Below are 23289 nucleotides of genomic sequence, written 5' to 3'. Positions count from 1 at the left end.
TGATGTGCTCAGTAGTCATCACATTTAGTACCTAGGTCGGCCAATATACCATTTGTCAAAATCTGTATTTTTATCAATCAAAATTTACTTATATAGGGTTTACTTCACATCCGTCGCATTTTATCTTTGGCTTTTCGATGTGACTTGAAGTACATTTTGTTGTAGTGGGAAAATTCACTTGAAATATTTTTGCGACGTGCACTTTTTACTTGTTTTTTGCCACCGGTTTGTATGCAGGCCGAAAATGTGATCGAAGCAAAGGAAAGCGACACATACCGTGCTGGCGTAGAGCTTTTACATTGTGGCATTTGTATGGGTCACACATTGCTCAGCTTGAAAGGTGACACCTTGGTTTTAGATTCGCAACTTCCTCAATTTGGCTATAGTTACAGCACAAAAAAGCCAACTCGTTTGCATTACACAGGGGATACTTCACTACATCGATCGCAGGTTCTTATCAAAAGAAACATCACAAACTCAGCTCGGATTCCGATGCCAGCTGATTGGAGCAAAAAAAAAAAATGAAAATGATACGACGGGTCATTCGGGAAACTCCACGCCTACTGCTTTGAACAACTGGTGAAAATTTCCATGACTTGCTGACGACCTGTTGTTGGATGATGTGTCAATAAAACGGAATACAAGACTAAAGAGGTAGGAATAACCAGTTTAAACTTACTTCATCCGATTCACATATATACACCTCACTGTCGATAGTGAATTTAGGTGCACATTTGTTTCAGCCTGCTTGTTCATGAACGATCTTCTAAAGGGGTCCGAAGATACATTATCCATCCTGGGAGCAACCAATAGATTGTCTCGATTAATCCGAGGCGATTTCAACCTAGATTTTCATAAAAGGAAACGAAGTTTAATCATCAATACCATTTGTCATTGGTGATGAGAAACAAAGAGACTTACCCGAATTTGGTAACAAGGCATTTCGATGATGAATTATTCTTCGGTATTGTTTGTGACGGGTAATCAGGCGCTAAATTTTGGAAGCAAAACTCCCCGCCAAGTTGAGTAAACGATCCGGGATGTTGTAGAGGAAGCTTCGGGATACTCTGTTAAACACAGGGAGTACATAAGTTGATGTATACCATATTTTTACATTCCAAATGAAATTAGCTGTACCTTTGCGGAGGCTTTCATCGTTTGCCAAATGTTCAATGTTTTGTGTAACGTTGAGGGGTCGCTTGAGCCTCCGAGTAAGATACGATGAAGCCCCATTTTTCTGAATAGTCTACTTGTTGTTGTCGTATCGGTGTAAAATTCGAAGGAACAACCCAACATAGCTATTCAATGGCACAGAGAAGCATTGTTAGAACTTCCAAGCAACCGTAAGGAACCGGATTGTGACTAGCGCTTACCCCGATAACTTGAAATCATCTTCCAGCTCCCAGTACCTATGAATACCACAGTCGAGTTGGTATCATCAAGTTGCTTTCGTGCTGCCGTACCTGGCGCGAAATAATTTGAGATACTTTGGACATATTCTTGGCATTTGGCACACCAGAAAAACCTGAGGAAGATGACTAGAGTTTGACGATGACGAATGACATCCTTGAAAAGGATCTTCTTGCCTTGTCCATCTTTGACTAAACACCTTTGAGCTTCTTCTAACTTGGTAATTGTCATTAAAGCTTTCTCTTCAGAAAGCACCGGTTCCTGGCACAAATCAATTGATGCCCCTTCGACTGTTGAAATCTGAAAGCGTGTTTCGGGTATCATCTGCATCCTTTGTGGATATATTTCCGATTTCCACGCATCGTTGGTCAATCCGTGATAAGTGTCGAAATCAAATGATGCAATTCTCTTCGAACGTGGATCCACACCGACAGGAAGCTCTTGGTTAAGGGTTGTGGTATTGTAAGTCATAAGTATCGAATGCTTGAATTCCAGGATGGCCTCCTTTTTGCTTAGTTCAGACTGTCGAGAAACGAAGCGATCTTGAATTTGTTGTAACCAATCGGCAAAACAATCATCTTCGGCGTCTTGGCACAGTCGATCCGAAGGTTGCTTAATTGGAAAACGGGCCAAGGCTCGGCAAGTCGGGGGCGATGGGAAAAGGTCAATGATATCTGGCGAAGAAGGAGACTTTGGGCTCATTTTTTTGGCGATTGGGTGCGAAGGGCGTAGCCCGAGATGCGTGGATGGAACAACTTCACAGCTTTTACCACCCTTGCGGACAATAATTTGGTTATTGGGAACAACAGGGGTCGGAAGCGGAGAAAAACTGTGGCTGGCTGAACTGATCTCTAATGCCGATGGAATAGTTCTCCATTCTTGGGCAGAAAGATGGGTCGGAGCAATGACCGTCCTGGGGCTGAGAAGTGGATCAATAGCCGATTCTGCCGAGTTTTGAACACTCATGTTGCAGCTCGAGGGGAGACCCCTTGGCTCTCGATAGCAGTTGGCAAGGGTGATACTTGACCCGAGTCGAGGATCAAACTGGGTGCTCGTGCCTACTGAGCTTTCACCCTCCGTGTGGTCATTGCTGATATCTGAAATGGCTCCTAATGATTCCTGGCTATAGAGCGTGTATCGCTGCGAGGCCACCGAATCTTCGCTTTCAAATCGATGGTGTCCATTGAACTCTTCAATCGGATAGTTTCCAGGGAAAGACAAGCGGAGTGATTGCTTCCTAGATGGCTGAATGACAACAGCTAGATTGGAAAGAAATTGACAATGAAATCAGGTCAGACGATGTGGCTGCAGCTTTATATCCACTAATATGCTTACTCATACACAGGCTGCCACCATCCACGGACAAAGTCGACATCATATCCATCGGTTGATGCTTTGCTTCTGAAGAAGTGATGTCGATTTCTATTGACGATGAACGGCGGGTGCTGATAAGGTTATACATTGACATCGTTGAACAATTTCCTGGTTATAAGGCCAAAGAGTTGAACGGAGAGCTGAAAAATAAGAGAGGTGGAATTAGTAGGCCGGTAAAGACAAAACTAAACTGATGAGTTTAATTGATTCGAAGGTGTTGGTGGGGTAATAACGAGGTTGGGGAAGACGACTGGTGTGCGCAAAGAACTGATGTAAGTGGGTGAGAGGATGAGGGTGAAGGGATTTCGAGACCGAAGGGGTTCTTATATAGTGGAGAGGATGACTCTCTGATAAGGATGGCAGGAAGAGTACCTGGTGCAAGCCCACTTTCTGGGAGATGGCTGGCCGATTATGCCATCATGTCGACCAAACTAGTCCCCAGATATCCTCCTCCGCCAGACACGCCGCCAGTTCACATTAAAAAGACCACGCAAACACCAGTCAGTCCGGATCACAACTGGATCGTCGAACTTGCAATCCTGTGAGATGGCTGGCAGCTAGGAACAGGTTCGTGCATCATGGTAGGACTACAAAAAATAAGTATTCCAACTTGACTCCCTCGGGTCAGGCCAACACAACCTGTATGTATCAATCGAGTGGAATATACACACTCTCCCGATGGCCGGCACAGGGCGGTCATCGACCGGAGTAAACACTCCCCTTGATGGGTCCGTTCCGGTCATGAAGCTTCACAACCGCGGGTACCGGTGGCAGATACCCGGGTGACCGCCTGCTACCGGTGCGGCCCGCGGGTATGTAAATAATGAGTTTTTTTAGGCGGGTATTGTGGCTCGCTACAGATAAATGAGGCTAGGGCACGGAGAAGTGAAAAGGAGCTAATTAATTGTGTCTGATTTTGTACTAAGGCCCCAATTATAAACAATAATTGGGACTTTATTGAAAAATAATCAAAACTCGATTGAAATTATGATTATAGCTTTTTTTTAGTAAGAAAAATACTTCAATAATGTTTCAATTGAAGTACAATTATAAACAAAATGTGCAACAGAGCAAATTTTGCCCTCCTGTACACAAACACTGGCCAGCTCAACTGCAGTATCGCCTGTTGAGACCATCCGCTGCTGGGATAATCCAAGTTTCCCAAGATACCCGCCATGATCCCTCCTCCGCTCGACCCCAAACAAATCCAGATCCTTGCCCTCTGCCAATGTTATCACCGCCAGCAGCACCAAGTCCCCAAACAGGTCTATATCCGCGCACACCGCACAGCTTTCAAGAGACCCTCTCGCTGGGAGCCTTGGAACAACAACCGCATGGTTTTACACAACTTGCTCAACCAAAGAGGCACGCTCTACCTCCAAGACTGGGACAAACGCACCGCAGAAGAATCCCGGCGGGGTGCAATTATCCCTCGGGTCATTCACCGTGCCGAGGAACGTAATGAGGCCCACATCCCCTCCATGTGGACCCGCAGGGATACGATCAGAGACTTATTATGCTTGTGATGTCTCAATATGTTGGTGTCATCATGCATTCACCGCTGTTGGCATCTCACTCTCCATTATCAATCAGGAATTGGTTTGAACTTATTTTTATTGCTGGTATTTGCAAGGGTGGAACTTCGCCCTGGTGCCTAATTGCGATGAAATTAGGCAGTATAAAAATAAGGAGTTGTAAACACACTGGGCAAATGTGGTTCAAATGATCAAGGGGCCGCAAAATTGGCCCTAATAACGTGCTCTGGTCATTAGGAGAGTGAATTTACAATGACTTGATCACCCCATGTGGTTTTCGGTCTCTTGTTCAATATTTTCCGTTGGTACTTGCACGGCACAACGGCGGAGGGAGATGCCGCCTTGGGATAGGGCTCTGGCGGCGCCAAGGATTAATCCCATGTTCCGGAGGGAGCGTTTGTTGGCTCGCAAGAAGAACGGCCAGTCGATGACTCTATTCTCATGTAGGATGATGCGGGTATGTAAGTCGTGCGGGTCGATTCGGCATCGTTTGAGGAACCCCTCAAGGGTCAGGCCCCTCGTGGCGCGGATGAGAGATGGAAGAGGTGGCCTGACAGGGCGCCCTCCGAACGGTTCTGGTCGGACCCACACATAGCTGGGGACCGGGCGTCGGTGTGCCGCAGGGGCGGGAGCTTGGGCCCCGCCGGTTGGGCGTCTGCGACGATGGGGTCGGACGTGGACGGTGGCAGACCTGGGTGCGAGTGGGGCGGGGAGTGCTGGTGGGGCTGGGTTAAGAAGGCCGATCTGGTGGGCCTGGTTCGGCGGGTCTGGACGGTGTTCACCAGGCGAGCTGAATCCATCGACGGTCATGGGTAGTTCATCGTTGGGGCGGTCATTTGCGTCCTTGTCACCGGCGGGGCCATTGGCCTGGGGCGCTGCTGGTGAAACAAAGGGATGCTGGTGAAACGAAGGGAGTGGGGTAGGTCAGACCTGAAGCTCGGTTATTAGCCCAGAAGGGAATTGGCTCACATGGGTCAGCTGCTGTGGTGGGCGGCTCAAGGGGCTCGACCTCCGGAGTGGCCCAAGGATCTGGGCGTTGTCGGCGAATTGGACGGGTGGTTGATGGGCAGATGGGCGGATGGGCAAGAGAGGGCCAGACCCCTGCCGAAACCACTACGATCCCATGCCCTGCACGTGTGTATTGGCAATTGAGTTGAAACTGAGTTGTACAGCCCAATAGTGATCATACACACCTGTATTCAGCTCGATAAAGGAATTCTAGCAAATTTTCATTTCAAAAGACCTCAAGCAAAATGCAGATATTCAAAAAAAATTTAACTAAAAAATAGTTAAGAGTCAACCTCAATTTGGTTTTAATTATTTCTCAATAAAGTCCCAATTATTGTTTATAATTGGGGCCTAAGCTGAGGAAAAGAGAACAAGGAATGACAACAGAGGCCCTTTTACAAAGGGCTGACATGACAAATGGAATGGAATGGAATAAACAAGCGCAAAACACACCATAGATGACTACTGAACTACAAATGCCATGGGTAGTGTCAGAGATAACACCCAACTACCAAGTACAGGGGTAGAATACTGCTTTGCCTGTACCGCTACTTGTAGCAGCTACATGTGGACAGATTTGCAGGTTTTTTCCCCCAAGGTTCAAAGATCTTCACCATTTTCTCTCATTTGTTGTTTTACCCCTCAAAGTTCATGATGTCGTCATTGATGATCATCTTGGCCAGCCTTGCCACAGCAGTAAGTACATAGTTCAGTCACCAGTGCGCCTAGGCCCAACACAGTAGCATCTATCCCCACCATGGTTAAATTCTTGAAGACTCATCAACAAATTGTCACAATTTGGCATCAATCTTCTGGATAGGGAAAACCCACCCTGGGGTACCTCACTGCTAGCGAGCTCTGGTGCCCACCACAAGCTCAACTCACTGTAAGTGCGGAGCATTCTCTTTGTCTGACTGAAGAATGTGGATGTTGATGTTTGTCTTGGGGCTTTTCTGCATGCAGCAGCAGGTCTACACAACCTTGTTTAACACTGCCAGCATATTTGGCTGAGATGAATTCATCCCAGTTTAAGGGCCTGTACCATACAAATTCTGTTTTTCTTGTGCAGAGAAAACAATTTTTTTTGCACTTTTCTGTTTTTTCAAAAAACTCACATTTGGAAAAACAGATTTCAATAATGTGTACCACAACCAACGGTGGGCCCCTATGCTAAACTATCCGTAGCGTGCGCTATCCGCTAGTTTAGCGTTGCGTAGTTCCTGACACATTGCCGTTAGTTGTAGCGCCCGCTACGGGCCGCTACGCTACGCTAGCGGGCGCTAACAGCGCTATCAGCTTTTTTAGCGGTTGAATAGCACTGCTAGCGCTGATAGCGGCGATAGAGGCCCTGTAGTTTCAAGGGGTGCCTGTTAGCCGTAGCAGGCAATCACTGCCCGCTAACGGAAAACCCTGTCATTTGTAGTTTAGATCCGCTACGCTGCGCTGAACTACGGACTAAATGTAGCGTAGCGGCCCACCGTTGCCACAACCATCACTTCAGATTCTACATCCACACTGCTCCTCCACCATCCATCTTGATCATCATAACACCCAAAGACAATCTTTGGTACACTCACAAATCTGAGTAGGGAAGGGGTCATTGTGGTGCTTTCCCTACTCATGAACACCTCAGACAATCATTGGTACCCTGGCAAATCTTCAGACCAGTCCAAGGGGGAGGAGGTCTGCAATCACTCATCCAGTCCAAGAGGAACTCCCTCCTCCTGTTGTTGGAGGCAATAGGAGGATCAAAATATAATCCCCTTGTCTTTCCTGTTGGATTGATTTAGCTCTATACATATGTCCAAGGGGAGGGAAGAAGGAGGGATCCAAGGTTTCCTCCTCCTTCCTATGGCAAATATATTTCTTGTTCCTCTAGGAACAATTGAGTTCCTTTTTTTCTCTCAGAAAAATCAACTTCTGTTTGGAGAGGAAGGAGAATCCCTCTCCGAACAATAGGACAGAGCGGTCCGAGTGGGAAGAGGGAGAATACCGGTCCAAGGGAAAAGAGGAGAGATGAAGGACTCTATTTTTTCCTTGGTCCAATTTAATTGTAGCGAACTCCGTTTGTTTTCGTTGGACTGATCCAGTTGTATGCTATATAGATTATCCTGAGGGGAGAGAGGAGTTCTCCAAGACAACAAGATGATTGATTGCCGGACTGCTCCGGTCTTGGAGTAATGAGGTGATGGAGGGTTATGGGGCAGGAAAAACAGTCTTGAAAAACAGGGTCAGACCGGTTTTTGAAAATCAACCATATTTGGGGAAAACTGTTTTCTGGATGTCCCAAAAAACAGGCGCTGTGATACACGTTTTTTGGGGAAAACTGTTTTTTGCACAAAAAATTGATTTCTGCAGGAAAAACAGTTTTTTAACCCACTATGGTACAGGCCCTAACTGGGATGCACTCAACCAATTTAAAATTGGTTGATCTCATCCAATGAAATATAAAACCAAGGGGGGTACATACCTTGGATTTATATTTCATCAGTTGAGATCAACCAATTTTAAATTGGTTGAGTTCACACCAGTTTAACTGGGATAACCTCATCCAACGTTGTAACCGCTGCACTGCGCTAAAGAAAGTGGTCATTTAGCACAGCACAGAGGTCACACCGCTACGTCCCAGAGGCATGTAGGGGAAGCTGTTGAAAAAACCGCTGCGCTACTTGCTACACACAGCGGTTGACCACTACCCACCGCCAGGTACCTGAAGGCATTTTTCAAAACACATGAAATAGTGTCTCAGTGTCTGAAATTAGTGCCATATTTATTGGGACTTGGAAAAACGACTCCCATAAATTGGGAAAACAACTCCCATACGTCGCCGGGACCGGGTTTGGGAGTCGTTTTCCCAATTATATTTCTTTTTGGGAGTTGTCCGCACAATTTTTTTTATTATTTTTTTGACAATAGAAAAGGGAGTTGGCTGCCTAATTGGCCTTCCGCAGAGCACAATTTTGGGAGTCGTCCGCGTGCACCGGTAGTTACTCCCATATGAAATTGTTACGCGGCATGTAACCACATATAAAATTGTCATGCAGCATGTAAACCCCGTATAATATTGTTATGTGGCATGTAAACCCCGTGTAACATTGTTACACGGCATGTAACCCCCATATAGCATTGTTACGTGGCATGTAAACCCCGTATAGCATTGTTGCGTGGCATTTAACCCCCTTATAGCATTGTTACACCCCATGTAAAATTTACAACAAGTAACCCATGTATCAAGCTTGTGCAACATGTAATATGTTCCCACGTCACACAATCCCCATGAAACATGTTTCTGCAACACACAACCCCCATATAGGATGTTCCCGCAACATGTAACCCCCAAGTACCGCGCATGAATATCCCGCACCATGTAACCCCCATGCAAGAAGTTTGCAAACATTGTGACACGTGTATAACATGTAACATGTATGCACCACCTGTGACATGCACAAACACCATGTAACCTGTAAGCAACAAGTACACACACCACAAAACCCATTTACACACACAACATTCAACATGTAACATGTAGCCCAGCATGTAACATGTAATATTTCACCCCCAATGTACCAATTTGTTAGGGTTATGTAACCAGGGGGTGCGCGGACCGCCATTGGAGCAGAAGGCTGGTTGGAAAGTGCTGTAAAAAATGCAAACGTCAGCGGAAACATGTAGAAATTGCGCCATTTGAAAGGAGAGATTCAGGCGGTTCTTTTGAGCTAATAAAATGGACATAAAGCTCAGGGGAACCGGGTCTAAATGAGGCTTGAAGATGGTAATGCATGATGACTAACGTGCAGCCCTCAGATGTAATGTTCTGATTACATAATGTAGTAGTGTGCGGTGGACAAACTCCACATATGGAGTATCATTATGGTGTAGTCAAGAGGCGGGTGAGGAGGAGCAATTCAGACCTAAGCATTTCCACTACAACAGATTAAGAGTCGACGGTCTACCAACAGGCCTAGCCTTCATCATTTGACTATTGACATCTCTTGACCCGGTTTATGGACAGAACCCACCGGGAACAACCTGAACTCTTGGGACCACTTCCTCCACCAACTTGTGCAAAACGTCCAAAACAAACGAAGGCCTACAAAGTGCTCCTCAAGCTACCCCCCTTCCCACCTTCTCCCGTCAAAGAGAAACCTGATCCGTTTGAACAAAATCGTCCCCCGTCTCCATTCATATCTGCTATTTCATACGTTTTTTCCAAGACAGTAACTTGGCCCCATTTCTCCCCAGTCATCAAACTATCCCGAATCCATTTGGTCTACCTGCCACGGCTATCATCCCAAAGCCTGAATAAAGACCAGAGGTCAACGAACCAAGAGATTCGTCGCAACCCCAATCACCCACAGAGTCTGAAATATCAATACCTTTGAGACCCGAAAGCATCTCTTCCATGTCACAGGCAACAACAACCAACATATCACCGAGGAACAAATTTCTCCAGCAACCCAGCGTCTACAAGTTCAAAATTCGTACAACTCACGGCGGACGGTTCCAACTTCAATAGGTGGAAATGGGATCTTTCCCGTGTGATTCTATTGACACTCAGTCATGCGGCTTTTTTCAACAATAAGGAAAACCATAAGAAGATATTGGCCCAGGAGGAAAATTGTCTACTGTACCTCATCCAAATCACAGTACACAATGAACTATCGTCTCTCGTCAACAGGTACACAAAGGGCACCAAGGCCTTTGATGCTGTTCAGGCCAACTTCCAAGGCACAATATGTTTCCGGCAAATGGAACTTGTCAACTGCTTACTTGAATTCCAAATCACTGGACCCGCAACGGACCCGTCTCAAGTGCAGAGACTTTTCAATAAAGTATTCAATGTATTCTCAGATCTCAAGAATGTTCAGGTGGGTCTGTCTCCCCTGGTCAAAAGCCTGTTTCTCCAAGCGATTGCTCCGCCTCCGCCAAACATGTCAAGATCGCAGCTGTTCCAGAACGTTTTGCTCCAATTGGGCGAAAAGAAGGATGTTACTGCCCGAGATATCCAGACCATTATCACGTCGGCGTACGGGGAAAGCAGCCGTTTTGACACAACGTGACAGCTCTGTTTATGAAGCTTAGGGCAAAAACCCGTCAAAAATAAGGGTTTTGGGCCCTAGCACTATAACTGTGCTGATGTAAAAACTGGTAATTAAAATTACCAAACTTGTTACGTGGCAAATATGGCCACTAAAAGGGTTTTAACACTGTGTAACAGAGGAGGATTTAATTATGTAATTAATAATATGTAATTATTAATTATAGGGAATTAATTTGCAGTAAAAGTAGGTGGTAAGCGCTTAAACTGATTGGCTGCTTGACAGAGGCGGTGGTCTTACGGCAACTACTTATAAGGATAAAGCTTTAAATATGCTAATAAGGGATTTTTTGATGATTTAAAGGGTTTAATCCAGTGGATTTTACGTGCTGGGGATGGTTTATAAGGAAAAGTGGCTACAAATGTAGCAGAGGAGAATATTCACGGCAAACTTACAGTTTATGGGCGGTGAATGGTATGAGGGATCTTTTCCTGAGGGCCAAATAGGCCTCTATTTATAGAGGGGACTTCAGTGGGCGTAAACACTGAGTCCTTTTCTCCCTATGGGAGTATCCAGGGCTGTAGCCGTGAAAAGGGCTTGGCTGTGGGTATTTTAATTGTATTAAAATAGACTAATTTCCCTGACTCTGTCACATGACATGTTTATAACCAATTTTCATGTGAAAGTGCTTCAGTAGAAGTCTACATAATACTTTCACAGGGTATTTTTACAAGAGTAATATTACTCATTATTGTACAACAGTTTATTTTTATGTACTTTAATTGTTTTACTAATTTCTTTGTATGTAATACTACTTTTGGGCGCTTTCTGTGGCCAATTCTTATTTATACAATTAGTACATGAAGGAATAGGAATAAGGGGGTACTTTGAGTGGGTGACCCCCCTTAATTTATGATGAGGAATCTGATTCTGCAATAATAATTTAATAATTATTATTTACTGAGTTATTGCAGTCTTTTGGATACTTGATGTATCTCTAAAGCTGACACAACGCAGCCTCAAAATGTGTCCATTTTCAGATCATTTCCTCCTCACTTTGCAAACACCCAACCAAACTGGAACAGACCGGTGTGGTATGCTTTATGGTTACCCATCTAGCCCATTTCAAAAATTCATTTTTTCTCATATGTACACTCTCAAATCAACCAATATGGCGGCACCACTGTATTCTACGGCCAAAACTCCACAGGACACCATGGAAAAAACACCTTAAACCCCTCTGGATCACAAGTTACAACCCCTTCAAGACACCATCATTCAGTTTCACACACACAAACACCATACTCAGGTCATGTAATCCGTTACATGAACCACACTTACCCAGGACATGTAATCCGTTACATGGACCACCCTGACAGCTTGTCTAAACCTTTACATATACTTTACCTCATCAGCTGCACTCATTTCATTGTGCTATCAACACTGGGCCGGTACGATGCCGGTAACGGTATCGTAACGGTAACGTAACGATTTTTTATGCGTTACCGTTGCCGTTACCAGTAACGGCAGCGCGCTACCGTTAGTGCGGATTTCTCCAAAAAAAAGAAAGGCAGCAATACGCTTTTTTTCTGCACACCAGAACAATTTTTTTTTTGTTACAATAGTAGGAAAGGGTACCGTTACTCGTTATTGGTAACGGGACAAAAGATGATAACAAGTAATTTAATTTTGATTGGTCAAGCGCCGGTGTTCTGCTTGGGCGCAGGCACCAGAGCTGCCAAAGCATTGCCCGCCTCCTCAAAATCGCCGGTGAGGGGCACCTGCTCCCGCAACCACATCAAGCTGCTGACGCAGCGAGACATTGTTGATGGAAGCAAGCCACCTCGCCTACTGCTGCAGACATCAGAAGCTGCAGAGAATAAGCGCTCCACCGCGCATGAGCTCCCAGAGCAACCGAGGTACGCTCGTGCCATCCGCGAGAGTGAGGGATAGGTTGCACAGTTGTCTTTCCACCACTTCAGGGCTGTCGATTTGTCCTTGATTTCTTTACCATTGAAAACAAGCTGGGCTTTGAGGAAGGTTTCAACTTTGTTTTTGTGCGGAGTCGAGGGCTTCTGAGTCATGCGGGAAGCCAGCCGAGCCATGAGAGAGTCTGGCTCAGCCTCCGGGAGTTCCCCTATGACAGTTATATCTGGTTCGGGAGCGTCCAATGTTGAGGTGGACGGCTTGTTCTTGTATTCCAAGAATCGGCGATTGAGCAGTTCCAAGCACTCTCGGACCTCCTTACTTTCGGATCCAAAAACAAGCTCGAATATATCCATCCGGTAGCATGGATGGAGAATGGTGGCTAGTATGAGTGTCTCACACTGCATCGCTTCAGCCAGGTACTTCTCGACGCGCTTCAGCATCGAGTAGTACATTGGATACAATGTGTCACTTTCTTCTGACCGGTCGAGCTTTGCAGAGATCTGATCCTTAAGCTCCAGATACTTAGGGATCACATGTGCACCGGTGGCGTGATTCCCTTCCATTTCGGAGGTGAGTTGGACAAAAACCTAGTGATTTTTGTTTGGTCAATGTCGGTATGACAGGCTACACCACATTGGCTATTAAATAGTAAATACACATACCTCAAGCTCGCGGTTCAAGTTATCGATCTCTTTCCAATCTCAAGGGGTAAATAGAACATCATTGAAAATTCCTGGTTCGTTCTGCTGTTGATCTTCTTTGAGAAGTTGATCGATGACCTCTCTTGCCTCGATCGCTTTACGGTGGCTTTGGTATCTTATGTTCCATCGAATGCCGTAACCGGCGATCAATGGGGCTACCTTCAAGCCCAAACGTTCAGCCGTGCGGTTGAATCTGGCTCGCTGCGCAGCAGATCGGGTGATCTATTTAATCACTGTATCAAGCTTTGTGATGAGCACTTGAAGCTTGGTTGTATTTTGGTGCTTTTCGGAATCTTCTACTGGGGAAGGAGGATTGGAATCCTCGCCGGTATCAGTGTCTGAGAGCTCGTCATCCGCATTGCCGTAATCACTTTCCAAAGTGCAATCATCATTGAGGGGGGCTGCATTTGCCGTTGGAACTGCAGGAGTTGCCGAACCATTCTTTCCAACCGGGGGTTCTTCATCCTCCTCAGTGATTCTTCCAAGAACTGGAAAAAATCCTAGGACTGATTCCTTTGTCTTTCCCGGAGGAAGAATCTTAAGTGATAAGGATTCAAGGCCGGCGTTGACAATTAAGGCCAGCTTATGACAGAAGCACCGAACATGCATAGTCATTGGATCCCACGAGTCCGTGTTGGGTGGCTCGTTGGAGTAAAGCAAACTGTACATTTCATGGGCCATGGTCTTGTTGTTTGAGCCAGAGTCCGTCGTCTGTGCGAGCATCTTGTGAAACAACTTCTTCTTAGTGAGGAGGCTCGCAATAGGTCGCGCGAGTAAATGACCAAGATGTTTCCAAGGTATCATTTTAAGAGTCAAGTGTCGGACCGTATACACCCAATCCGAGTTGATGAAAGCCACCGCGGCCCCAATAAAAGCAAATCTGTTACCCTTTGTCGTCCATACATCATGGATTAGGGTGAACTTGGTGTCCAGGTTCTTCATAAATGTAAAATGTCAGTGTATATAAAACAGAAACAACAGGGTAATAGAAGCGTACATTTAACTCATCAAAGACATTTTTCTTGAGCATTGAGTACAGCTTCTTTGACTCCTGGGCCGACCACTTGCGACCGTAGAGAATAGCCTTGGGATTGGAGTACTGAAAAGCCGCACGGAGTGAAGGATCTTCAATCCGTGACCAGGGCAGGGCCTGTCGGATCTGCCACATCATGATCAATTGGTTGAGAACCCGATTGACAAAAGTGGTCTTGGGTTGAAGAAATCCGCTGATCACAGTTTGCTTCGGATCACCCCCGCCATTAGCTTGGGAAATGTTGCGTTCGGCGACTGAGAGTGGTAGTTTTGCACCCGCCTTCTTAGCTTTCTCTCGGTTCACACAGCCGTGGCTTTTCTTTTCGGACTGAGTTGATCCATCTCGATGGACTTTTAAGTTGCCTCTAGAGGTTGCGTGCGCACGATAGATCTCTCCGCACCATTTGCACTTGTAATTGATTTGAGTGTTAGGTTTATCGCCTTTCTTCCAAAAAGGCTCTTCGAAGAACTCGAAGAGATCATCATACTGCTTTTCTACTTTATTTTTTTTGGCTTCCCTCGGCTGGATTTCAATCAATTTGTCGGTGTCCTGACTGAAGTCGTACGCCTCACCGTCTGAGTTTGTCTAAAGTAAAAAGTAAAAGGCAATGTTTTCATTTGAATCATACTTCTAATAGTAATATGATACAAATATATTTGTATTTTTACACGCACATGACCCTTGGTTGCCTTTTTCTTCTTCGACTTTTTTTTTTTTACAACAATAGCAGGGGTCGCCTTGGGCTCCAATGACTCTTGTTCAATAATCCTTTTCTTCTTTGGCTTGGCTCTTGGTGCCTTTGGTGAGCCAGATTCCAAAGAAGCAGCCGCTGGCGCCTGGCCCGGTTTGGTTAATCTGACCCGAGAGTCCGAAGGCGTTGCAACCATACCCGTTTCCAAAGCCGCCGATGAAGCTCTGGCTGAATGGCGGAGCTGAGACTGGTCGGTCGCGTATCCGCCAGCATTGATGTCTTTGGTACCTTGGGGAGCTTGACTTTTTGGTGGCATGATTGTTTTTGATTGTTTCAAGATGAAAAAGAGCAGCAATGATGAGCAGAGAGGGACGTTGATTTAGTGAATGACTTGAACAATACTGGAGAGATTGTCAGAAGCCACTAGCCCCTGACAGCGCAAAAAATCAGGGGTCAAACACAGGGGTACAGGGGTAAAACTTGTTACACGGCGTTACTATGCGTTACGACGCGTTATGAGGCGTTGCGATAGCCAAATCTCACACCAAAAAAAAAAAAAACATGATTCGATAGAGACAAGCCACAGAAAACATCGTTACTGATGGCGGTAACGGTCCATCTGGGTACCGGGGAACAATTCGATACGAAAATAGGGCCAATATCGTATCGAATCGTACCGGCCCAGTGTTGGTGCTATGCACATGTCATGCAGTGTCATGCAGTGTTATGCACACTTGATGCAGGCTTATGCAGTCTTATGCAGGTGCATGCAGACTAGTGTAATAGGGGCTGCAGTCTGACAGTTGACAGATGACATCATGCAGGTTTCAAGATAGCAAAAACCCCTCATGCAGCTTGCAGATGACATCAGTTGACAGGCCAGGCCAGCTAAAATATCTCACCTCCTATTTCTCACTAGCTAAATTCCCTCATATGACATCATGACCTCATGTGACCTGTCAACTGATAAATTTTACAATACTAAGATATATTACTTGTCAGAGCTGCGGTCAATCTGACAATCTCAGAGACATAGAAAAAGAAAATAAACAAGATACGTACCTAAGAGCGGAACTGGAGGCCTACTCTGGTACTGGAGATATATATGAGAAAAAGATTTTTGGGCCGCTGTGCGGCCTGGACCAAGAGGTCAAGAGATTGGGACACATGTGTCTAAGGGGGACAGCTGCGTAATTTCGTCAGCACCTAGTCTTCCTACAAGGAAGCTAACTATAGAGATCTTGTCTCTTACATTTCCACTTGTCCGGTCTGGGCACCTTACTGCTCACCGATACGAGTTGCGAGTGCGCCCTTGCTGCTTTGGTCTGCTGAATGGCAAGACCATGAGTCAGCTCTGTGCTGCACCTGTGGGGCTCTGCATCGACGGACTTACCACTTGGTTTGGTGGAGATCCTGTCGATGAGGCTGGGACCAAGTCGGTCTGGTTCGGCTTTGGGGTTGTGCTTGCTGTATACAGAAGAGTTCTTCTTTTTTATCAGCCGCGCACCCTTCCGCTATTGACGAACCCAAAGCTCACTGCTTACCTATTCGGTGCGTTGTGTCGCTTGGGTCGCTTAGGCTCTTCGTCAGTTGTTGACGTGGCTGCTAGGAGAGGAACACAGTTTCAGCTTCTGCTTACTCCTAGTGTCTGGGAGTCACATGCATATGCATGGATCTGAAGGGGATAGCGCGGACTCACCGTTCCCCCTTGCAGGGTTAGGTTTACGCTCCTTGCGCTTCCTGTGCTCTGGGGTTAGCCCTGAGTCTTGACATCCCGCCATGCTTCGATCTGGTAGGATTGAAGCAACCTGAGAGGAGGGTTTTATTCCGATGACTTCAAGCGCCCTTTGGATGATAGCCTTGCCGACCGGTTTAGTCAGAAAGTCTGCCGCATTAGCCTCGGACCGAATATAGCTAGGCTGGATTAGCTTTCGAATCACCAGCTCGCGGACGAAGTGCAAACGGATCGACATATGTTTGGTGCAAAAGCTATTCTGAGATGTTTTGCTTTTCGCGAGATCAATAGCTCCTCTATTGTTGACTAGAACTTGGATATTCTGCGGATTGGGTCGAGTCTTGATTTCCGAGATCAGATTAGAGAGCCAGGCGAGCTCCCGGCCTAAGTCAGATAGGGCTTTATATTCAGCTTCAGTCGTTGACAATGACACTGTGGCTTGCTTTGATGATTTCCAAGCTAACAGGTGAGATCCGGCCATGATTGTAAAGCCCGTTGAAGATCGCCTGTTGTCGGGGCAGTTTCCCCAGTCTGCATCCACATAGGCCTTGAGTGAGCTGTCCGAGTTCTTGAGATAGGTGAGACCAAGACTCTTGGTGCCAGCCAGATACCAATAGACCTGCACAGCAGCGTGATAGTGGAGTATCCCGGGAGTCTCGAGGTATTGAGACAGGGAGCTTACAGCGTAGGCTATATTGGGGCAAGTTAACACGCTGAGATAATTAAGGGAACCAATGAGCGCACAAAAGTTTACTCCGGTTTTTCTGAAGTCGGCTATTTCTTGCAGTGTGGCTTTCTTCAGATAGGCCTTGGGATTGAGAGGGCATGTCGCTGGATGAAGCTTATCCAGACTGAATTCTTCAAGTTTGCGCTCAATGAATTGCGACTGATTTATATGAATGCCCTTAGCGGATTGTTCGATGTTCATGCCAAGCAGGAACTGCGCCTCCCCCATGTACTTGATCTTGAACTCGCTTTCCATTTCTTCCTTGAAAATCAAAGGTTTCTTGCTGATGAAAGCTAAGTCGTCCACGTGAGCTTAAAAATTGTGTCTTCTCTGCCGGAGACGTTCCAGCGATAAAATACACAAGGATCCGCGACTGAGTTTGTGAATCCAATTTTCTTCAGGTACATTGAGAGCCTATTGTACCATACCAGTGGAGACTGCCAAAGACCGTATATTGCTTTCTTGAGCTCAAGCACGGTGTTGGGTGGAAGTTCTAGTCCCGGGGGCGGCAGCAGCGTCACCTTGTCGTCAAGGGGACAGGTCAGAAACGCGCTCCTAACATCAAGTTGATAAACTTCTAGGTTGTTATCAACGGCGAAGGATATGAGCAAGCGCAGCAAGCACGGGCAACCAGTCGGTGCGTATCGAGCTTTGTAGTTCAACCCGTATGTCTGCCTGAAGCCTTGCGCACAGATCCGGGCTTTAAATTCCACAACCTTGTTGTCCGGACCCAGCTTTTTCCAGAAAGCCCAAGTCGCTGGAATCGGTGAGTCGCTTGGTGGACGGGCCCTTTGAATCCAAACCTGGTGTTGAATCATGTTCGCCACCTCCTTCAGCTCGGCCTCTTTCCAGTCAAGCGACTCGGTTGAGATCGTGGCCTGCTTGTGGTTTTGCGGCTCGGAGACAACTGTAGCGTGATACATCTGACGAAGACTGTAGGTTCTGATGTTTGCTGGATCAATGCTACTGTTGAGGGCCTATCACTTTGATGCGCGCTTGAGGCTCCGGCTCCATAGGCATGCGTTGGTGGTTCAGTTAATCGCTTAAGTCATTGCCGTGATCATTTTGGTCATCTTCTGGATCATCTTGTTCTTCATCATTGAGGCGCGGACCAGGCGCTAGTTCGTCCAGGATCCTATTTATGTCAACCTCTTCTTCCTCCCGTTGTTGCTGCTCGTTCAACCCATTGTCCTCGGTGAACGGTAACGGTTCGGCAGATGTGAAGGTCGGTAACTTGTTGACTCTGAACACATTGTGACTTTTGCTGAGTGCGGGACACTCCGGGAATGTTGACTCATTGAAGTGGACCTGTTTTGACGTGACAAAAGTTTTGTCCTCTGGGCGGAAGATTTGATAAGATGTAAAGTTGTTGTTGTAACCAATCATTATTCCGTCCCAGGTGATTGGACCAAACTTTATACCCCGGTTTTGCTTTGGTTTGACGATCCACACCCTGCAGCCAAACGGTTGGAAGAACTGCATGTTTGGCTTGACTTGGAACATGAGTTCCATCGGAGAAGCACGACTCTTGCTGAGTGACAATAAACAGTTTGTGGTCGCAGTAGCCGACTTCACCGCCTCTCCCCACCATTCAGGGGCCATGTTGGCCTGTATCATGAGGGTGCGAGTCATTTCAATGATCATCCTATTTGCCCTTTTGGCAAAGCCGTTGTGTTGTGGCGTGTATGGTGGTGATACATTGTGCTGTGTCCCGGCCTCCTTGAGAGTATCACTGAGAGCTTTGCTTACGAACTCCCCTCCTCCATCGGTTATGAGTTTCTTAACTGATTTTCCTGTTTGTTTCTCAAAGAAGGTTCGGTATTGCAGGATGGCGGCCGGGGCATCACTCTTCAGCTTAAGAACTTCCGTGTGTATATAACTAGAAAACTGATCGACAAGAGTTAAGAAGTAGCGGGCTCCGCCATTTGTCGCCGGCGTAATCGGTCCGACCAAGTCAGCGTGTATCACTTTGAGCTGCCAAGTGGTGGTTTTGAAATGACTGTTGAATGGAAGTCGCGCAACCTTCCCCTTCATACACGCTTCGCAAGCTTTTGAGGCTTCTTCAGTCAGGGATTTATTGAGCATTGTCTCAATCCTCTTCCGACTTGCGTGACCTAGTCGTCGGTGCCAAAGGTCAAAGTTGTTTGGCTTTGCCGTCGACGCTGCGACAGTGAGATTAGCAGCCGGCGCCACCTGCTGCTCGCACAATCCTACTATTTCAAAGATGGAGTTTGATGTGTCGATGCTGAAGGTAGTGACGTCATCGATTTTAACGCCAAAGCCGATAGGAACCGGAGAGATAACCGCCTTATTTTCCATTAATTGTGCGAAGGAGATCAGACTTCGAGACAAGTTAGGCACATATAGCGCGTCCTTTAAGATGACAGTAGAGCCGTTGTCAAATCGAAGAGTGGTGTTGCCTTTAGCAACAGCAAATAACTCGTGTTGATCCCATTTGTTACCGGTTGCAATGCTAATTCGAACCGGAGACGTTGTACTGAAGAGATCCAGGGTGTTGAGCATGTGATGGCTCGCACCCAAATCCAGGACCATACTCAGTTTGTCACTTTTGTGACTGGGACCCGTTAAGTAACCAAAAGTGGGTCTGACAATGTTCGCCGATTTGGAGGATCCCGTTGTCGCCGTGGTTACTAGACCGGTAGGATTATTTTGTTGAGACTTCTTGTACAGGCCTGGATGCAACGTCCAACAATTTTCCTCGGTGTGCAATGTTGCTAGAGGATTGTGCTGCTTGTTAGTACACGGGTGAGGATTGTATCGGCGTTTTCGCTGGTTGTTGTTCTGGTGGGACGAGGACTGCGCTTGCGTGGCCAGAGCCGTGGACGAGTTGGCCAGCGTTGTTTCTTCGCGATTCATTGTCGCTGAGACAGCGTCATGGTGAGCGATGTCTCTCAGCTTTTCAATTATTTGCTTTGGGTTTGCCAACAGGTCGGCATTGCTGATCAAGGTTTCCATAAGGGATGGCCGCTTTCTTGAAATCCTTGCAATTATCGTGCAGTGCTTGCTGTATACAGAAGAGTTCTTCTTTTTTATCAGCCGCGCACCCTTCCGCTATTGACGAACCCAAAGCTCACTGCTTACCTATTCGGTGCGTTGTGTCGCTTGGGTCGCTTAGGCTCTTCGTCAGTTGTCGACGTGGCTGCTAGGAGAGGAACACAGTTTCAGCTTCCACTTACTCCTAGTGTCTGGGAGTCACATGCATATGCATGGACCTGAAGGGGATAGCGCGGACTCACCGTTCCCCCTTGCAGGGTTAGGTTTACGCTCCTTGCGCTTCCTGTGCTCTGGAGTTAGCCCTGAGTCTTGACATCAACCACCAGCCAAAATACCTCATTGTAGCTTTCAGGGCAGCTAAACCCCTCATTATCTTGTTCCCCTGGAGCTAAAATGTCTCACTCTTTTCTATTTAAGGAGGCTCTCCTCCCCCCAGTTGTAATTTCTCTCAGCAAACTACTTGCACTCAGCTTACCCCATAACAGTACAATACTTGCTCACTCTACAGTATTAGCCCCACTCTATATTGTGGTTTTACACCCTTACACACACCATCCCCGTTAAGCCACCTGCTCAAAGTAGGCTATTGTGAGCCTGAGTCTCTATAGTGACTGCAGGACACAAGAAATGGGGGGGCAATAGTTGGATTTCTTGGGACAAAGAAAATACAACTACAAAAGAAAGAGAGAAAGAGAGAGAGAACCAGAGCAGGATAAGGATAAAGAGAATTACTAGGTTATTCTAGTGGGAATGCACTTCAACTGGCAATGCTACTCTTCAGAGGAGTGCTGCTAATCTGTGCTAGAAAGAGCTACAGCTTCCTCTCAGGAGGGTATCTGGATTAGATAAGTTTAATCCAGCCACAATTTTTTAGCTTCCTTCTGGATAGTCAAGGTTCTTAAAGGGAAACCTGAGGGACAGCCCTGTAACCTAGATTTGAGGCAAAGGCCAACTGATAATAAGGGACAGCCCTGTGATCAAGATTGAGGCAAAGGCCAGTAGATTTGGAGGGACAGCCCTGTGATCAAGAGGAGGCAAAAGCCAGCAGAAAAGAACAGATCAAGCAAGACACAGAGTTGTACCTCTGAGATAAACAAGGTTCAGTGAAAGAGGTTACTTACTGTCAATATCCTAGGCGCCTGTGACGGTAGGTATACTGGGAGTGTTGTAAACTCTTTGGTGGTGATCCTGGCGTTATCTGGGGTGTGGTTCTGGTGTGCTGCAGTCTGTAGATCCGCCTCAGGCAAGGGGGATCCTGACTACAAAAATTTTCACAGTTTGCTTATGTAATTTACATATGTACATGTGGTTTGGCGCGCCTGGTAGCGCTGACACGTCACAACTGCGCAAGCGCGCCACAACTCAATAACTGATCAGGGAAGGAGTATAGTTACAAGGAATTGATAAGTTGTAACTAGGGTTAAAATTGCATGAGGAAACAGAATATGAAGTCAAAACAAGGTTATCTCTTAAGATGAAAAAGATATAAAGTAATTTATATGTAACAAAGGTAGAACAGGCAGATTTTAGGTCAGCTGTGATGACTCTAAGGCTGACAGCTATCTTTTGATACACCTCCACTATCACTACATAAACCTTCCAATCGTAGATTGGGTGGCTTGTTTTAGTGTCTAGTGACCCAGGAAAGGCAGAGGTAACCTCATTCATCCCTTTCCGCACTCAGCAAAAGGTTCTCAGGAACACTTTTGAGCTTTACACCAGGACAACAACAGCCACAACAAACACCGACTGGCCGACTCCAGCAACATCCTCTTCAATTGAATGGTCAAGGCAACCCCAGACAACAAAACATCGGAAGACCTGGCAATCCAACCGTGTAAAGCCCCCCTACTGTAGAGGGCTTCACACGAGTGGCCTCAGGGGCCGTGACCCCCTCGCGCGTCCGTACTCATAGCCCGTAGCTCACACTTCCCTAGCCCGGCAGAGATCTTGATCTCTCCCGGCTAGGTAAGTGGTTATCCATTGTTTCTCCTTATCTCTTCCTTCTCTCCTATCTCCCTCATGAAGTTGTACTTACGAGAGATCTTGATCTCTCCCGGCTAGATTTGTCCCCTCCTATCTGCAATACAGACCCGTGAACTAGAATCTCGTCTTGAGGTTCTCCTTTGTGCCCCACTCAACGGACAGTGAAGGACTCCCCCAATTGGAGTCCTTACAAACCGTCGATGACATATCAGCGGCCATCAACAATATCCGGAAAGGGAATCAAGGACCGACCAACAAGACGATATCTACCGGCAAACCTTTCTCTTACTGCGGAGTGAAAGGACACTGGAGATTGTCATGCCCAACACTCCGCAGCGACACCAAGCTGCCTGCTCCCAACGCTCCCCCATACGGTTGCCCCGCTTCCAGTTTTGCCCGTCAGGTCGTACCACCAAACGACCCACCCACCGGCCTTGATCAGAACGCGGCGGTTCAATCAGAGGTGGGCGCGGATGCAAATGGTACGACTGGCGCAGGCACGGTTTTGGATTGGGGCATGCTAAATGCACCCCAAGTTTTTACTTCATGTACACCAATAAAAAGGGGTACACTACTGGGTACACCAACAAAATTGGGGTATTCTTGATTACACCCCAATCTTCAAGGGGTACCCACCTGGCCACCCCAAAAACATTGGGGTACTTGAATCAAAACTCCAAAAGAGCTTAGATATTGGGGTGCAATCCAATTTACCCCAACAGAGATGGTGTACATGAGGGGTGCACCCCAAACAAACTTCTGGAGGCGGTCATTGAGGGCAGGTGGACTCGGATCAATGCCCGGCGCAGACCAATCGTTGGGGAGTTGCTACTCCCACCTCCCCTTGGTGACCGGCACATACTGGGCATTGAGAGGAGGTGGACTCTCCTCAGTCGCCGGTCCCTACCGGTCATCGAGGGGAGTAGCAACTCCTCTCAATGACCAACCCAGACCGGTCATCGAGGGGAGTAGTAACTCCTCTCGATGACCGACCCAGACCGGTCATCGAGGGGAGTAGCAACTCCTCTCGATGACCAACCCAGACCGGTCATCGAGGGGAGTAGCAACTCCTCTCGATGACCAACCCAGACCGGTCATCGAGGGGA

The 23289-nt window shown here is 46.8% G+C and overlaps 1 protein-coding gene across 1 annotated transcript; it reads right to left on the bottom strand.

Annotated features, from left to right (window-relative positions):
• Positions 1-540: 540 nt before the first annotated feature.
• On the bottom strand, positions 541-2878 carry PtA15_12A374 (uncharacterized protein; the record flags this gene model as incomplete). The annotated part of the gene is made up of 6 exons (XM_053161976.1): positions 541-607; positions 680-844; positions 922-1067; positions 1138-1298; positions 1374-2669; positions 2746-2878. 6 exons carry the CDS (start codon positions 2876-2878, stop codon positions 541-543), a joined length of 1968 nt encoding a protein of 655 aa, XP_053025940.1.
• Between the last annotated feature and the right edge of the window lie 20411 nt (positions 2879-23289).

Source organism: Puccinia triticina, chromosome 12A (assembly GCF_026914185.1).
Source record: "Puccinia triticina chromosome 12A, complete sequence".
NCBI classification, from domain to species: Eukaryota; Fungi; Basidiomycota; class Pucciniomycetes; order Pucciniales; family Pucciniaceae; genus Puccinia; species Puccinia triticina.
The sequence above is the reverse complement of the archived record's forward strand: the minus strand, read 5'-3'. Positions and strand labels throughout refer to the sequence as shown.